The 14,928-nt window shown below is 36.1% G+C and overlaps 1 protein-coding gene across 3 annotated transcripts in view; it reads right to left on the bottom strand.

Annotated features, from left to right (window-relative positions):
* Nucleotides 1-10,889, bottom strand: part of LOC107588454 (UPF0668 protein C10orf76 homolog) — a 20,421-nt gene extending 9,532 nt beyond the window's left edge. For 2 of the 3 annotated variants that reach the window (XM_016276554.1, XM_016276555.1), the window contains exons 1-14: nucleotides 10,809-10,889; nucleotides 10,463-10,623; nucleotides 8,697-8,753; nucleotides 8,472-8,618; nucleotides 6,593-6,700; nucleotides 6,418-6,510; nucleotides 5,036-5,110; nucleotides 4,869-4,955; nucleotides 4,708-4,764; nucleotides 4,584-4,627; nucleotides 4,447-4,507; nucleotides 2,527-2,573; nucleotides 1,909-1,984; nucleotides 1,691-1,784 (exon numbers count right to left, since the gene is read on the bottom strand). In XM_016276554.1, coding sequence (XP_016132040.1) covers nucleotides 1,691-1,784; nucleotides 1,909-1,984; nucleotides 2,527-2,573; nucleotides 4,447-4,507; nucleotides 4,584-4,627; nucleotides 4,708-4,764; nucleotides 4,869-4,955; nucleotides 5,036-5,110; nucleotides 6,418-6,510; nucleotides 6,593-6,700; nucleotides 8,472-8,618; nucleotides 8,697-8,753; nucleotides 10,463-10,603 — 1,087 coding nt within the window. In that variant the 5' untranslated portion in view covers nucleotides 10,604-10,623; nucleotides 10,809-10,889. Of the gene's footprint in view, nucleotides 1-1,690; nucleotides 1,785-1,908; nucleotides 1,985-2,526; nucleotides 2,574-4,446; nucleotides 4,508-4,583; nucleotides 4,628-4,707; nucleotides 4,765-4,868; nucleotides 4,956-5,035; nucleotides 5,111-6,417; nucleotides 6,511-6,592; nucleotides 6,701-8,471; nucleotides 8,619-8,696; nucleotides 8,754-10,462; nucleotides 10,624-10,807 lie in introns of all 3 variants that reach the window. The other variant, XM_016276556.1, reaches the window with a different exon arrangement.
* Nucleotides 10,890-14,928: the final 4,039 nt, after the last annotated feature.

The raw sequence follows: 14,928 nt of genomic DNA on the forward strand, positions 1-14,928 counted from the left end.
AGGTATCCTTAAATTAGAACATTATTAAAACGTTACAGGTATCCTTAAATTAGAACATTATTAAAACGTTACAGGTATCCTTAAATTAGAACATTATTAAAACGTTACAGGTATCCTTAAATTAGAACATTAATAAAACGATATAGGTATCCTTAAATTAGAACATTATTAAAACGTTACAGGTATCGTTAAATTAGAACGACTATTAAAACATTACAGGTATCCTTAAATTAGAACATTATTAAAAACTTATAGGTATCCTTAAATTAGAACATTATTAAAAACTTATAGGTATCCTTAAATTAGAACATTATTAAAAACTTATAGGTATCCTTAAATTAGAACATTATTAAAACGTTATAGGTATCCTTAAATTAGAACGATTATTAAAACGTTACAGGTATCGATAAATTAGAACATTATTAAAACGTTACAGGTATCGTTAAATTAGAACGACTATTAAAACATTATAGGTATCCTTAAATTAGAACATTATTAAAAACTTATAGGTATCCTTAAATTAGAACATTATTAAAAACTTATAGGTATCCTTAAATTAGAACATTATTAAAAACTTATAGGTATCCTTAAATTAGAACATTATTAAAACGTTACAGGTATCCTTAAATTAGAACATTATTAAAAACTTATAGGTATCCTTAAATTAGAACATTATTAAAACGTTATAGGTATCCTTAAATTAGAACGATTATTAAAACGTTATAGGTATCCTTAAATTAGAACGATTATTAAAACGTTACAGGTATCGATAAATTAGAACATTATTAAAACGTTACAGGTATCGTTAAATTAGAACGACTATTAAAACATTATAGGTATCCTTAAATTAGAACATTATTAAAACCTTATAGGTATCCTTAAATTAGAACATTATTAAAAACTTATAGGTATCCTTAAATTAGAACATTATTAAAAACTTATAGGTATCCTTAAATTAGAACGATTATTAAAACGTTACAGGTATCCTTAAATTAAAAAGATTATTAAAACGTTACAGGTATCGTTAAATTAGAACATTATTAAAATGTTACAGTTATTGTTACATTAGAATGTTATTAAAATGTTACAGTTTTAGTCCAGTAAGAACAATTATTAAAATGTTACTGTTTTTGTTAAATTGAAATGCTCATTAAAACATTATAGTTATTATATAACAATGATTATTAAAACATCATAATTATCATTATAGTTATTGTCCTTTTTGTGAACAGGCTATAAGTATATTGTGAATGTTTCCCGTGTCATCCTGATTACAGATGATTGAGCAGGAGAACACGCCACATCCACCACGGGAGCTTCAGTCTGCCAGATCCGAGTGGATTTAATATTTCATACAGCTAATGGATATCAAGTTTTTAAAAGGTTGCAATGCAAAAAGCAGCATAAAAGTTAAACGTGTTTTAGAGGCAAATGTAAGTGTGGAGTCGGTTTAAGGAAGTGAAATGCCAGCTCTAAAAAATAACAGACTGGAAGTACAGTACGATTCAAAGAGTCATTTGCTGAACAACAGCTGCTTGAAAATCTCAAAGCGTTTCATTATTCAAACAAACCTCACTTCTGGTTACTCATACGGTGCATGTATTTCTACTTTAGTGTTCTGCAGAAGAAAGCAGGTCATGTGGGTCTGACATGAGGGTGAGTGAATGATATTTTAACACTAGTTACTCACTGTCCAGAGAGGGCGGTGTGGTGCCCAGCGGGGTCAGAGGAGAGGCTGGGACGGGCACAGCTGGGGTTGTTGCGATGTCAATCTCCGGATGGCTCTGTGATTGACAATTACAGATGCAAAGATAAACCATAACCATCAATGTATAGATAGGACAGGCCTAATAATATATGCATATGTCAGTGCACAAAGATAAATACAAGTCATTGTGCAGTGCTGACCTGTGCAAGAACTGTGATGAAGTTTCTGTTGAGATGAACGGCCTCATAGAGAGCGAGCAGGATGGCTTCATTAGTCCTAAAGGACAATGTGGAGCATTTGATTTAATAATACAAGGATGGACATTTCAGGATTTGATGACTGCTATTATGCGCTGAAGACTTATGGGGCTGATCAGACCTTCAAATATATATATATATACACTTCTCTTCAAAGGTTCGCTTTTTTTAAAGAAATTAGCACTTTTATTCAGAAAGGTTGCATTAAATTGATAAAAAGGGACTAATTACGTTTAGAATGTTAAAAGGTAACATTCTGTTTCAAGTAAATGCTGTTCTTTCGAACGTTCATCGCGGAATCATGTGACACTGAAGACTGAAGTAATGATGCTGAAAATTCAGCTCAATCAATTACATTTTAACATATTACAATAGAACTGACTTTTAAATTACTGTATTACAATATTACTGATTTTACTGTTTTTTGATCAAATAAATGCAGCCTTGGTGAGCAGAAGAGACTTTTTTTTTTTTAATCTTACCAACCCCAAACTTTTGTAGGTTAGCTGTATATGAAAAAAAATCCAAATCACCAATTAAACCGTCTTAATTTTTACTTACTGTACTGACAGCTTCTCATCTGCGTCAGCGATAAACATACTGCCCACCTGCAGACCAAAGCATGATTATGATAAATATGTAGCTGCAAAAATCACTTTCATTGTATGGAAAAGAGCAGCGTGAACATTCTGCTAAATTTCTTCTTTTGTGTTCCACAGAAACAAAAAAGTGAAACAGCTTGGAAAGACATGTAGGGCCCTATGATTTCCGTGATGTGGAAAACACCGACAAAATCGCGGAATCTAGTCATAAAAACGGAATTTACTGTACAGTATAACGCAGAATTTTGCACCCATTTTGGATGGATACATGAAAAGTAGGTCAGAACACTTATATCAAAAAGCGATATGCACTAGTGTTTGTTAATATTACGCCACAAAAACGTTTCCGTTTCTTTTGAGTAAAACTATCGTCATATCATATACAAACAGAAACTATCTTCACAGCAACCCGTCAAAATAAAAGTTCGATTTAACTCTTAGAAACTGTGACAGAAATATATTACTTAAAGGGGGTCATATGATGTTGCTAAAAAGAACATTATTTTGTGTATTTGGTGTAATGAAATGTGTTTATGCAGTTTAAGGTTCAAAAAGCACATTATTTTCCACATACTGTACATTATTGTTTCTCCTCTATGCCCCGCCTTTCTGAAACGCGTTGATTTTTACAAAGCTCATCGTTCTAAAAAAAGCGAGGTGTGCTGTGATTGGCCAGCTATCCAATGAGTTGAGATTGGCTGAATACCTCAAGCGTGAGACGGAAATGTTACGCCCCTCACCATACTGTGATGCCGTGTCCGGCCGGAGCGACGAGAAAAAAACATTAAAACCCATTACAAACGAGGCATTTGTTGCATCCAGTGGGGACATAATAACTGATTATAATGACTTATAATGTTTTTGTACGCGTTACGTTGCATTGCGCCAGGTAAACATAAAACTCTGTCGCATTTGTGATTGGAGAAATGACAAACAACAAGTGCTACTCTACACTGCCCAAAACTCGCGTTTGAATCATCAGTAGCAACGAAAAACACAGCAGCCTAGCGTGAGGGGAATCCCCGGCTTAGCGTGCACTGAGGCCGGTATAGCGTGAGCTGAGGCGGGCTGGACTCCGCTTTGTCCACGGTGAAAGTTGTTGTATTTCCTCAGCGACCAGCACAGATCAGCTCTAGGCATGACGAAGCAGATATCGTCCTCTTTTGGAAGGCCAAACAACGTAGTTTCGCTTTACAACGAAGCACACGACATGGCTGCAGCAACAACAATACTACAGCGAGAATAAAAGTTACACCTTCTTTCTTTGTGTGAACATTTGGGCGGCGTTATGCAAATCTTCCCACATAGTGATGTAGATATGTGGGGGTGTGTTAGAACGAGCCGTTTTAGGTAGGCGTGGCTGACTCTTAACTTTTATAAAGAATATCTCTTTGGGTTTGAGACTTTAGTATTTGCAACTTTACAGATCTTCTTTATGCACCAAGAGCTTGTAACACTCCAAACAGAAAGAAACAATTGAAATCGCATCATATGACCCCTTTAAATGTAATGATAGTACTACTACTAATAATACAAATATTATTAAAACATTATTTTTAAAGGAATATTTACCATAAAAATTATTTACCAGAAATTTTTTTAAAGCAAAAAATGTAAATACACAGCTGTATTTCTGGGAATAAAAAAATAAAATAATAATTCAATTCAATTCAATTCAAGTTTATTTGTATAGCGCTTTTTACGATACAAATCGTTGCAAAGCAACTTTACAGCAAATTAAGTTTCTACAATATTTAGTGGTAGCTTATCAGTGGTGAATCCAGAAAAATTGAAATGGGAAAAAATATCTAATTTGGGAAAAAATAAAACCGATTTCATAGGGCCCTAGACATTAATAAATGCTAAAAGAGTTTTATACCATGCTGGTGAGGGTGGAGAAAAAGCCTCCCTGGTTTTCCTCTTCTTTGTCTTTATACTGTCTGTGGAAACCAGATGGATCACATTAAATCTTTCACACACGTTTCTAGAAAACAAACAATAAAGATTGCCTGTCACCTATTGTACTCAGCAAGTGCGTGGTGGATGACCATTCCCATGCCCTGTGAAAAGATCCAACTATATTAGACCTCCAAGTGACTCAATAATACCTTGAATTTCAAGAATCTCCCCAACTACTCACATCCAGGGTCGGCTCGTCGTCCACTATCGACAGTTTCACAATATAAGGATTCACAGACTACAATTAACAGAGGAAACAATGAACCTCACAGAAATCGTACAAACAATGCTTCATGACTAGAACGATATATCACATTAGTACAAGTGTCACTGTGCACTTACCTCATACTTCCTGTAGTTCACCAGCAGAGCTAAAAGTACCACAGCATCATATCCGTGCTGCGCTCGACTGGAAACCTCAGACAGAATCTGGACAAAAAGAGGCGAATTAAAATGGACAACATTATAATGCGCAGGTAAAATCACAGAAGACACATCACAGTTTTTACCTGTAGAATGGCCTCAAATATACTGTTGATCATCACATACTCCAGTATGGTGTTCTGACTGATATTATCTGTCACCTGCAAGACAAAAAACACATTATAAACACGTCAGAAAGCATCTGGAAAAAAGGATAGTGTCATGTGAACATATACATTTTAAAGGAATAGTTCACCCAGAAATGTGTGTGTACTGTGTATATTTATTATGTATATACAAATACACACACATACATGAGTATATATAAAATGAGTTAGATTTGTATATTAAATATTAATATTTACATATAAATTATATACTAGTACGAATATATATACATACAAATATTTGTTTAAATATATACATATGTGCGTGTGTATTTATATATACACATAATAAATATACACAGTACACACAGATATATTATGTAAACAAACTTTTATTTTAAAGATAATTAATCGCGATTAATCGTTTTGTAGCCCTAGTCCTCACCCGCAGGCCATCCAAGATGCAGATGAGTTTGTTTCTTCATCAGATTTGGAGAAATGTAGCATTACATCACTTGCTCACCAATGGATGTGAATGGGTGCCGTCGGAATGAGAGTTCAAACAGCTGATAAAAACATCACAATAATCTACACCACTCCAGTCCATCAGTTAATGACTCAAGAAGAGAAAAGCTGTGTTTGTAAGAAACAAATCTATTATTACATTCAAACCATTACTTCGAACTAAAATATGAGTCTATAATCCATAATATTGTTTCCTCCAGTGAAAAAGTGCATCTCCTGTTGTCTCTCACATCAAAATCCACCCACATATTTGTTTAGAGCTGTTTTGGACTGTAAATGCTGCTTGATCTGTGCAGATTTCTCTCCTGATTCAGACCAGACCACTTGTTCACTGGAGGAAGCGTTATTATGGACTCGTGTTTTAGCCGGAAGGGACGGTTTGAAGCTAAAAACGAGTCTTAACGATGTATTTATTTTTTACAAACACACAGCTTTTCACTTCACAAGGCATTAACTGATGGACTGGAGTGGTGTGGATTACTTGTGGATTATTGTGATGTTTTTATCAGTTCATTCTGACGGCACCCATTCACATCCATTGGTGAGCAAGTGATGCAATGCTTCATTTCTCCAAATCTGATGAAGAAACAAACTCATCCTAATCTCAGATGAGCTGAGGGTGAATACATTTTCAGCTAATTTTCATTTTTGCATGAACTATTCCTTTAAGTTCTGTTGCTATAATTTTTAAATCGTTGCAATTGGTGCAATGACACCAGGACTTGATTTTTGCTCGCTTTTACAAAATAAGCAGCAAGTGGACTACTTCACTACAGAAGTGAAAGTGAGCAGATTTGTACAAAAAGTGTGTAGAAGAATGAATGCACTGATCTTACAGTGACCAGACACAGCAGTAGTTTCAGACACAAACTCTTCAGACTCTCTGATCCATCACCGCACAGCAGACTGTCCAGGCTCTCCATTAGCTCCTGTGTGCACAATTACACTGCAGCTCAACTCTGCATTCAATAAAAACGTCCAGATCATGTGCGAGCGGGACAAACGACTGACCTTCATTCGGAGCTCAGCTTTGTCGAAGCCCATCAGCATGTTGATGATGTCAAAGCCTGTGGCGGATTTGTTCTTCTGGTGAACTCCTCGAAACAGCGCACAGAGAGTCTACAGAAACAGACAGGAGGAGCTTTTCATGTCTTTGTCATGCTCATTCAGATCTTTAGGTCAAAAGCAACTGTTACATTTTCTGAATGCCAACCAGTAATTGAACGTATGGTGTGTCTGCAAACACAAAAGCTCACTTCACAACTTCGGTTTGATGTTTCCAATTGAGTATTTGTAAGCATGTTTATTTAAAATAAAAATAAAAGAATATATATATATATATACAGTGGGTACGGAAAGTATTCAGACCCCTTTAAATTTTTCACTCTTTGTTATATTGCAGCCATTTGCTAAAATCATTTAAGTTAATTTTTTTTCCTCATTAATGTACACACAGCACCCCATATTGACAGAAAAACACAGAATTGTTGACATTTTTGCAGATTTATTAAAAAAGAAAAACTGAAATATCACATGGTCCTAAGTATTCAGACCCTTTGCTGTGACACTCATATATTTAACTCAGGTGCTGTCCATTTCTTCTGATCATCCTTGAGATGGTTCTACACCTTCATTTGAGTCCAGCTGTGTTTGATTATACTGATTGGACTTGATTAGGAAAGCCACACGCCTGTCTATATAAGACCTTACAGCTCACAGTGCATGTCAGAGCAAATGAGAATCATGAGGTCAAAGGAACTGCCTGAGCTCAGAGCTCAGAGACAGAATTGTGGCAAGGCACAGATCTGGCCAAGGTTACAAAAAAATTTCTGCTGCACTTAAGGTTCCTAAGAGCACAGTGGCCTCCATAATCCTTAAATGGAAGACGTTTGGGACGACCAGAACCCCTCCTAGAGCTGGCCGTCCGGCCAAAATGAGCTATCGGGGGAGAAGAGCCTTGGTGAGAGAGGTAAAGAAGAACCCAAAGATCACTGTGGCTGAGCTCGTTGCTCAGAGACACAAAACAGCGCTGTGGCTGTATTCAGAATTATTTTTGTTGGCGAAATAGAGCAAAAACAAGCAATATGGTGTCTAAAACGTAAGTCTCTTAATTAACTTATTGTTTATTGAATTCAATGTCACATTTGTAATCATGGTAATTTTTGGAGAAAAACGGCACTCTTCGTGTGAAATTGAATAACTATATGAAGTGGCATAAATATATAAATTTTCTGCCATCATGTCTTGAATTTGTGATCATTCTAAATCCATTTTAATAGACTGAATCACGCAGTGAAAGAAAACACACTAAATGCGCACACGCACTAGTCTAGACGTCACGTAATGTATGCGTGCGCTCTGTAGGGATGTTTTGAATGATTTTTGCAAAATACTCGATAATGTCAAATCGCACATCGTTAAAACAACAATATTATCGCAGACGATATATATCGCACACCCCTACAACTAAGTACATTTTACCCCATAATTATCATTATTGTAAAATAAAATAAAATACAATACAATATTTTGTTGTAATTCTATTATTATCAATGGCTAACCTTATTAGATTCTTAGATTTTCAATACTCTAAATATAAAAAAAAAATTCTACACAGACACAACCATTTAAAAAAAAAAGTAGTTCTATCATCACGTATAAATACTTAACCATTTAAAAAGTACATAATTATTTTTTCAAATTGCAGTGATGAAAATAATATTTTTTTTTTTCCACAAAAATGTTTGTAATTGACAAACAAATACAATAAATGATTCATTTTCTTTATATGAAATCTTCTGCGATGACGCACTAGCCAGACATTGATTATTCGGAGCATGACTTGATTATCAGATCATGTTCTTTAGTAACGCAGGAAGCATGATTTTACCTGAAGCGCATTGACTACTTTGATCTGGTGCTCCTCAGTCAGAGCTTGAACACAGTGATGGAACAAACTGTTGATGTTGTCTTTGATTTTCACGACTTCATCCCCGTCCAGAGACTCCAACTTCCCCTCCAGATACTCCAGATTGACCTGCTCAAAGCACACAGATCAACAGCATAGTCCACGCACTCATAAAACAGCATTTCACCATGTGTATCTGCCACGGACCTTCATCAGAAACAGCTCATCCCAGAAGCGAGGATTGTTCTTAGTAGGGTCTTCCTTCTGATGGGAAAGAGCAAAAACTGATGTTTACAATCTATACTTGCACCAACATTACATTTAAAAACATGTAATAGTTCACGTAACAGTATACATAGCAAGGTTTTTTGTTTGTTTTGTTTTTAGAATAAATAAAAAGAAAATAAGTAGAAAGAATAGAAATAGAACGGAGAGTGCTAGAGTTAGAGGGTCAAATGAAGATGAAAGAGGTGTGTTTTCCGCTGTTTCTTGAAAATATCAAGGACTCAGCTGCTTGGATTGAGCTGGGCGGGTCATTCCACCAGGAGGGAACAGTTAATGTAGAAGTCCATGAAAGTTTTATCATAGGTACAATGCAAAATGTTTCAATACAAGCATTTCAGTCAAATGTAATTTATGCAATAATTCAAACCTTTAACCCACTTGGGAAAATCAACCCATGGCAACAGTTTAAAAGTAGCCCAATTCTGTGGAAAAAACGTGGACTTGGCAACCCTGCATCCAACAAGAGCTACCGGAGTCAGCTTTGACTAAACACAGGTCGAGAATAAGGAGAGATGACTGACAAGACCATGCTGGAGTATTTGCTGCTCAACAGATCCTGAGCTCATTGACAAATATCTAATCTTGTAAGATGTGCTAACTTTACACAGAGTGCTGTGTGATCGCGAAATCGAAAGTGAAAGTAAACGGCGCAAACGCTCATTCAAAAATATTTAAATACTCCGCATCCTGAGAGCGGCTCCCACAATATTAGAATGTGTAAAGGAGTGGACACGAAAATCGCGGGAGCGAAACACATGTTGCGGGAGAGATTCAGCGGGAGCGGGATTTAAAAAACAGCCGAATCCCGGACATTTTGGGCAATTAAGAAATCCCGGGCCGCACGCATTATTGAAGGTCCAAAAAGAGGCCATGTCCAGGGAAAAGAGGACGGATGGTCACCCTAACCATTGATAATAATGAAATTACAACCCAAAAGTTAAAATACCAAACTTTTTTTTTTATTTTATTTTATTTTATTTTACAATAATAAAAAAATATATTTTTTAAAGATTTATTTTTGGCGTTTTATTTAGATAGGAGAGTAGGTCGACAGGAAGCAACGTGGGTGAGAGAGAGAGGGGGGTGGGATCGGGAAAGGTCCACGAGCCGGGACTCAAACTCGGGACGACCGAAGCGCAAAGGTGCTACATGTCGGCGCGCTGCCCACGAGGCCATTGGCTCCAACTACAATAATGATAATTATGGGGTTAAATGTACTTATTTGTCATAAAATTACAAAATATAATAACAGTGTAAAAATAGATTAACGTTCAAAAATTTGAAGCCAGTAAGCTTTTTTTATATATATATAAAGAAATAACTACTTTTATTCAGCAAGGACACTTTAATGAATCAAAGGTGACAGTAAATACAATGTAACAAGAGATCTCGATTTCAAATAAATGCTGTTCTATTGATGAAAGAGTCCTGAAAACAAGTTTGAATGTTTGATAATAATCAGAAATGTTTCTTAAAGCAGCAAATCAGCATATTATTATGATTTCTGAAGATCACGTGACACTGAAGACTGGAGTAATGATGCTGAAAATACAGCTTTGATCACAGCAATAAGTTACATTTTAACAGATATTCACATAGAAAACAGTTATTTTACTTTTATAGTTTTGGATCAAATAAATGCAGCCTCGGTGAGCCCTAATGACATACATCAGGAAATACTGACTTACTGCAAATATCTCCTCGTACATCAGCACCACTTTCTCCTTCAGAGGCTTCTTCGAGGAGGATGTTCTCCTCAGGAGCCCTGCTTTCTTCTCAGGCTGAGCCATGGCTTGCAGACACCGATCTCGCTGAATGCTGAAGTGCATTCAGACACACACCGAGACTCCTGCAAGTGTTCTGACAGATTAGCTTTAGCATGTAGCCTCCTAACATTATACACTGTAAACAAACACAGGCCGAACTCAATTAATATATTAATCTGCATCCCAGCGGTTACTTTTAACAGTCCGGCGGGGATTTGAAGCAGGAACCTATCAGTTTGGACAAATAAATGCAATAATATCTTCATACCCGGGTAAATGGATCACTGTATTTGTTCCATTACTCTTGAAGCTAAACAGATGGATCTTCGCTCAGCTGACTTCCGGAAACCCCGCCCATGTGCTTACATCACGTCCGCTGGCCAAGCTGAGCAGACGAGATAGGACTAACTGCAGAACCATACGTAATTATAGTCCGAGGACAACAGCGCCAGACTAACAGTCTGAGGCCGGAAGTGGGCGGAGCAAGTGTTGCCTTCCGCTACTTCCGTGTTTTGGACCGTTTCAAAGTTTAAAACAACGTTATCATCAAGTATTATATTAAAACGATTGAATTTAAAAGATATATAAGATGCACTTATATATATATATATATATATGTAAAAAAAAAAAACTAGACATACTACTATAGACTATTGTCAGTTTTTTTATTTATTATAGTTTATTATACATTTGTTTTTTGTGTCATAAATGATTAACAATATAAATTTAACAAATCTTTAAAAAAAAAAAAAAACAAAGCTTGAGCATTTGATTTAAAAAAAAAAAACTAGACATATTACTATAGACAATTGTCAGTTTTTTTATTTATTATAGTTTATTATACATTTGTTTTTTGTGTCATAAATGATTAACAATATAAATTTAACAAATCTTTAAAAAAAACAAAAAAAACAAAACAAAGCTTGAGCATTTGATTTAATTGAAAAAGCATTTTTTTATACTCCATTTCACAACTAACCACGTTTTTTCATAGAACAAAAATAAAATAAAAATATTATTTTAAATAAAATGTGTTTTTCACTCTTAAATAGAAAAAGCATCACACACTAGCTGTACCTGCCTCAAATAAATACAATTAATTAAAAATACAAAATCAAACTTAAGTGAATAAATAAATTGAAGTTATGCAGGCACACATTTAACAATAATTCTTATAAGCGTTAATCCAAAAACAATCGATTAAATACACAAAGGCAATTTTTTTTACCGTTTTCTCTTCTTCCGCCATGATGATTCCGTTTTCATTAACTTTTGACTGAGCTCTCGTAATTACACCGTGATTAACTTCTTACCGTCTCTTCCGCTATTATTAGTTTATATGAACTCCGCCCACTTCCGATCTGATACTGCCACTCCGCCCACTTCCGGCCTCAGACTGTTAGTCTGGCGCTGTTGTCCTCAGACTGTCATGACATATGGTTCTGCGGTTCTGCAGTTGGTTGTTATTGGAGAAGACGCAACCTTTTTATATAAAACATGCTCACAATAATAAGACCTTCTCTACACATGCCGTACTGACATGATTTGACGTTGTCAAATTATTTATTTTATTAGTAGTTATAGCGCAAAATTAGATCAATCATTTGATAATTGTATTATTGTTCAAAATACAGCTCAGTAATGTTGATGTATGTATCATATAATCACCTAATATATATATAGCCCTGTAATACCCAAATATAGAAAAAAATTAGCAACATTTTTTTTGACCTCTCAGATATTGTTTTAGGAGGCCTCTGATGTAGAAATGAAAGATTTTTCAAATTTTTTACATTTGAGTAAGTTTTTAGGGAAATGTTGTAATGTTGCACCGTTGGCCCTAGTTAGGAGCAGAATTTCTGTATTTGTACTAATTTTGTCTGAACAGATATACAGAGCATTTAAGCATTCATTTGCAGGATTGATTGCTTACTTAGCCCCATAACAGTATACAGGTGCATCTCAATAAATTAGAATGTCGTGGAAAAGTTCATTTATTTCAGTAATTCAACTCAAATTGTGAAACTCGTGTATTAAATAAATTCAATGCACACAGACTGAAGTAGTTTAAGTCTTTGGTTCTTTTAATTGTGATGATTTTGGCTCACATTTAACAAAAACCCACCAATTCACCATCTCAACAAATTAGAATATGGTGACATGCCAATCAGCTAATCAACTCAAAGCACATGCAAAGGTTTCCTGAGCCTTCAAAATGGTCTCTCAGTTTGGTTCACTAGGCTACACAATCATGGGGAAGACTGCTGATCTGACAGTTGTCCAGAAGACAATCATTGACACCCTTCACAAGGAGGGTAAGCCACAAACATTCATTGCCAAAGAAGCTGGCTGTTCACAGAGTGCTGTATCCAAGCATGTTAACAGAAAGTTGAGTGGAAAGAAAAAGTGTGGAAGAAAAAGATGCACAACAAACCAAGGGAACTGCAGCCTTTTGAGGATTGAAAAGAATTTGAGTGAACTTCACAAGGAATGGACTGAGGCTGGGGTCAAGGCATCAAGAGCCACCACACACAGAACGTGTCAAGGAATTTGGCTACAGTTGTCGTATTCCTCTTGTTAAGCCACTCCTGAACCACAAACAACGTCAGAGGCGTCTTACCTGGGCTAAGGAGAAGAAGAACTGGACTGTTGCCCAGTGGTCCAAAGCCCTCTTTTCAGATGAGAGCAAGTTTTGCATTTCATTTGGAAACCAAGGTCCTAGAGTCTGGAGGAAGGGTGGAGAAGCTCATAGCCCAAGTTGCTTGAAGTCCAGTGTTAAGTTTCCACAGTCTGTGATGATTTGGGGTGCAATGTCATCTGCTGGTGTTGGTCCATTGTGTTTTTTGAAAACCAACGTCACTGCACCCGTTTACCAAGAAATTTTGGAGCACTTCATGCTTCCTTCTGCTGACCAGCTTTTTGAAGATGCTGATTTAATTTTCCAGCAGGATTTGGCACCTGCCCACACTGCCAAAAGCACCAAAAGTTGGTTAAATGACCATGGTGTAGGTGTGCTTGACTGGCCAGCAAACTCACCAGACCTGAACCCCATAGAGAATCTATGGGGTATTGTCAAGAGGAAAATGAGAAACAAGAGACCAAAAAATGCAGATGAGCTGAAGGCCACTGTCAAAGAAACCTGGGCTTCCATACCACCTCAGCAGTGCCACAAACTGATCACCTCCATGCCACGCCAAATTGAGGCAGTAATTAAAGCAAAAGGAGCCCCTACCAAGTATTGAGTACATGTACAGTAAATGAACATACTTTCCAGAAGGCCAACAATTCACTAAAAATGTTTTTTTATTGGTCTTATGAAGTATTCTAATTTGTCGAGATAGTGAATTGGTGGGTTTTTGTTAAATGTGAGCCAAAATCATCACAATTAAAAGAACCAAAAACTTAAACTACTTCAGTCTGTGTGCATTGAATTTATTTAATACACAAGTTTCACAATTTGAGTTAAACTTTTCCATGACATTCTAATTTATTGAGATGCACCTGTAAATCTTAGATGGTCTGATGTTAAGGGAATTAAAATTTTTGTGTGAACTCTTCCTTTAATTAAACTGCTCTTACCAATCCCTGGAATGATGTGAAACTCATCGTTGACCTTCTTGTCCACGGCAGTAGTGATGATGCGCACATTGGGAAAGGCGTAAGCCACTGAGTGAACACCCGTCTCCGCCATGAGCAGAGAGAGCAGGAAGATCTTATCCTCCTGGACATCATGATCCTGGAACAGATGAGTTCGTGAACCACCCTGATTTAAACTATACTGAGCACTAACTAATGTGGATATCAAGGTCTGGAAAAACACTGTACAAAATAAATAGATAGAATAAATAGTTAGATAAATATAAAATATAAAGTATATCACTGATTTAAAATGGTGTCTGTAATGCAATGACACATTTTTGGAATAAATGAATATAATATAATATAATATAATAATAAACAAAGTGCAACATATATATATATTATATAAAATAAAAAATAATTAACTAAGTCGCTTTGGATAAAAGCGTCTGCTAAATAACTTAAAGTAAAGTAAAAGAACTGGACTGTTGCCCAGTGGTCCAAAGTCCTCTTCTCAGATGAGAGCAAGTTTTGTATTTCACTTGGAAACCAAGGTCCTAGAGTCTGAAGGAAGGGTGGAGAAGCTCATAGCCCAAATTGCTTGAAGTCCAGTGTTAAGTTTCCACAGTCTGTGATGATTTGGGGTGCAATGTCATCTGCTGGTGTTGGTCCATTGTGTTTTTTGAAAACCAACGTCACTGCACCCGTTTACCAAGAAATTTTGGAGCACTTCATGCTTCCTTCTGCTGACCAGCTTTTTGAAGATGCTGATTTCATTTTCCAGCAGGATTTGGCACCTGCCCACACTG

This window comes from Sinocyclocheilus grahami, unplaced genomic scaffold (assembly GCF_001515645.1).
Source record: "Sinocyclocheilus grahami isolate Dianchi unplaced genomic scaffold, SAMN03320097.WGS_v1.1 scaffold103.1, whole genome shotgun sequence".
NCBI lineage: Eukaryota > Metazoa > Chordata > Actinopteri > Cypriniformes > Cyprinidae > Sinocyclocheilus > Sinocyclocheilus grahami.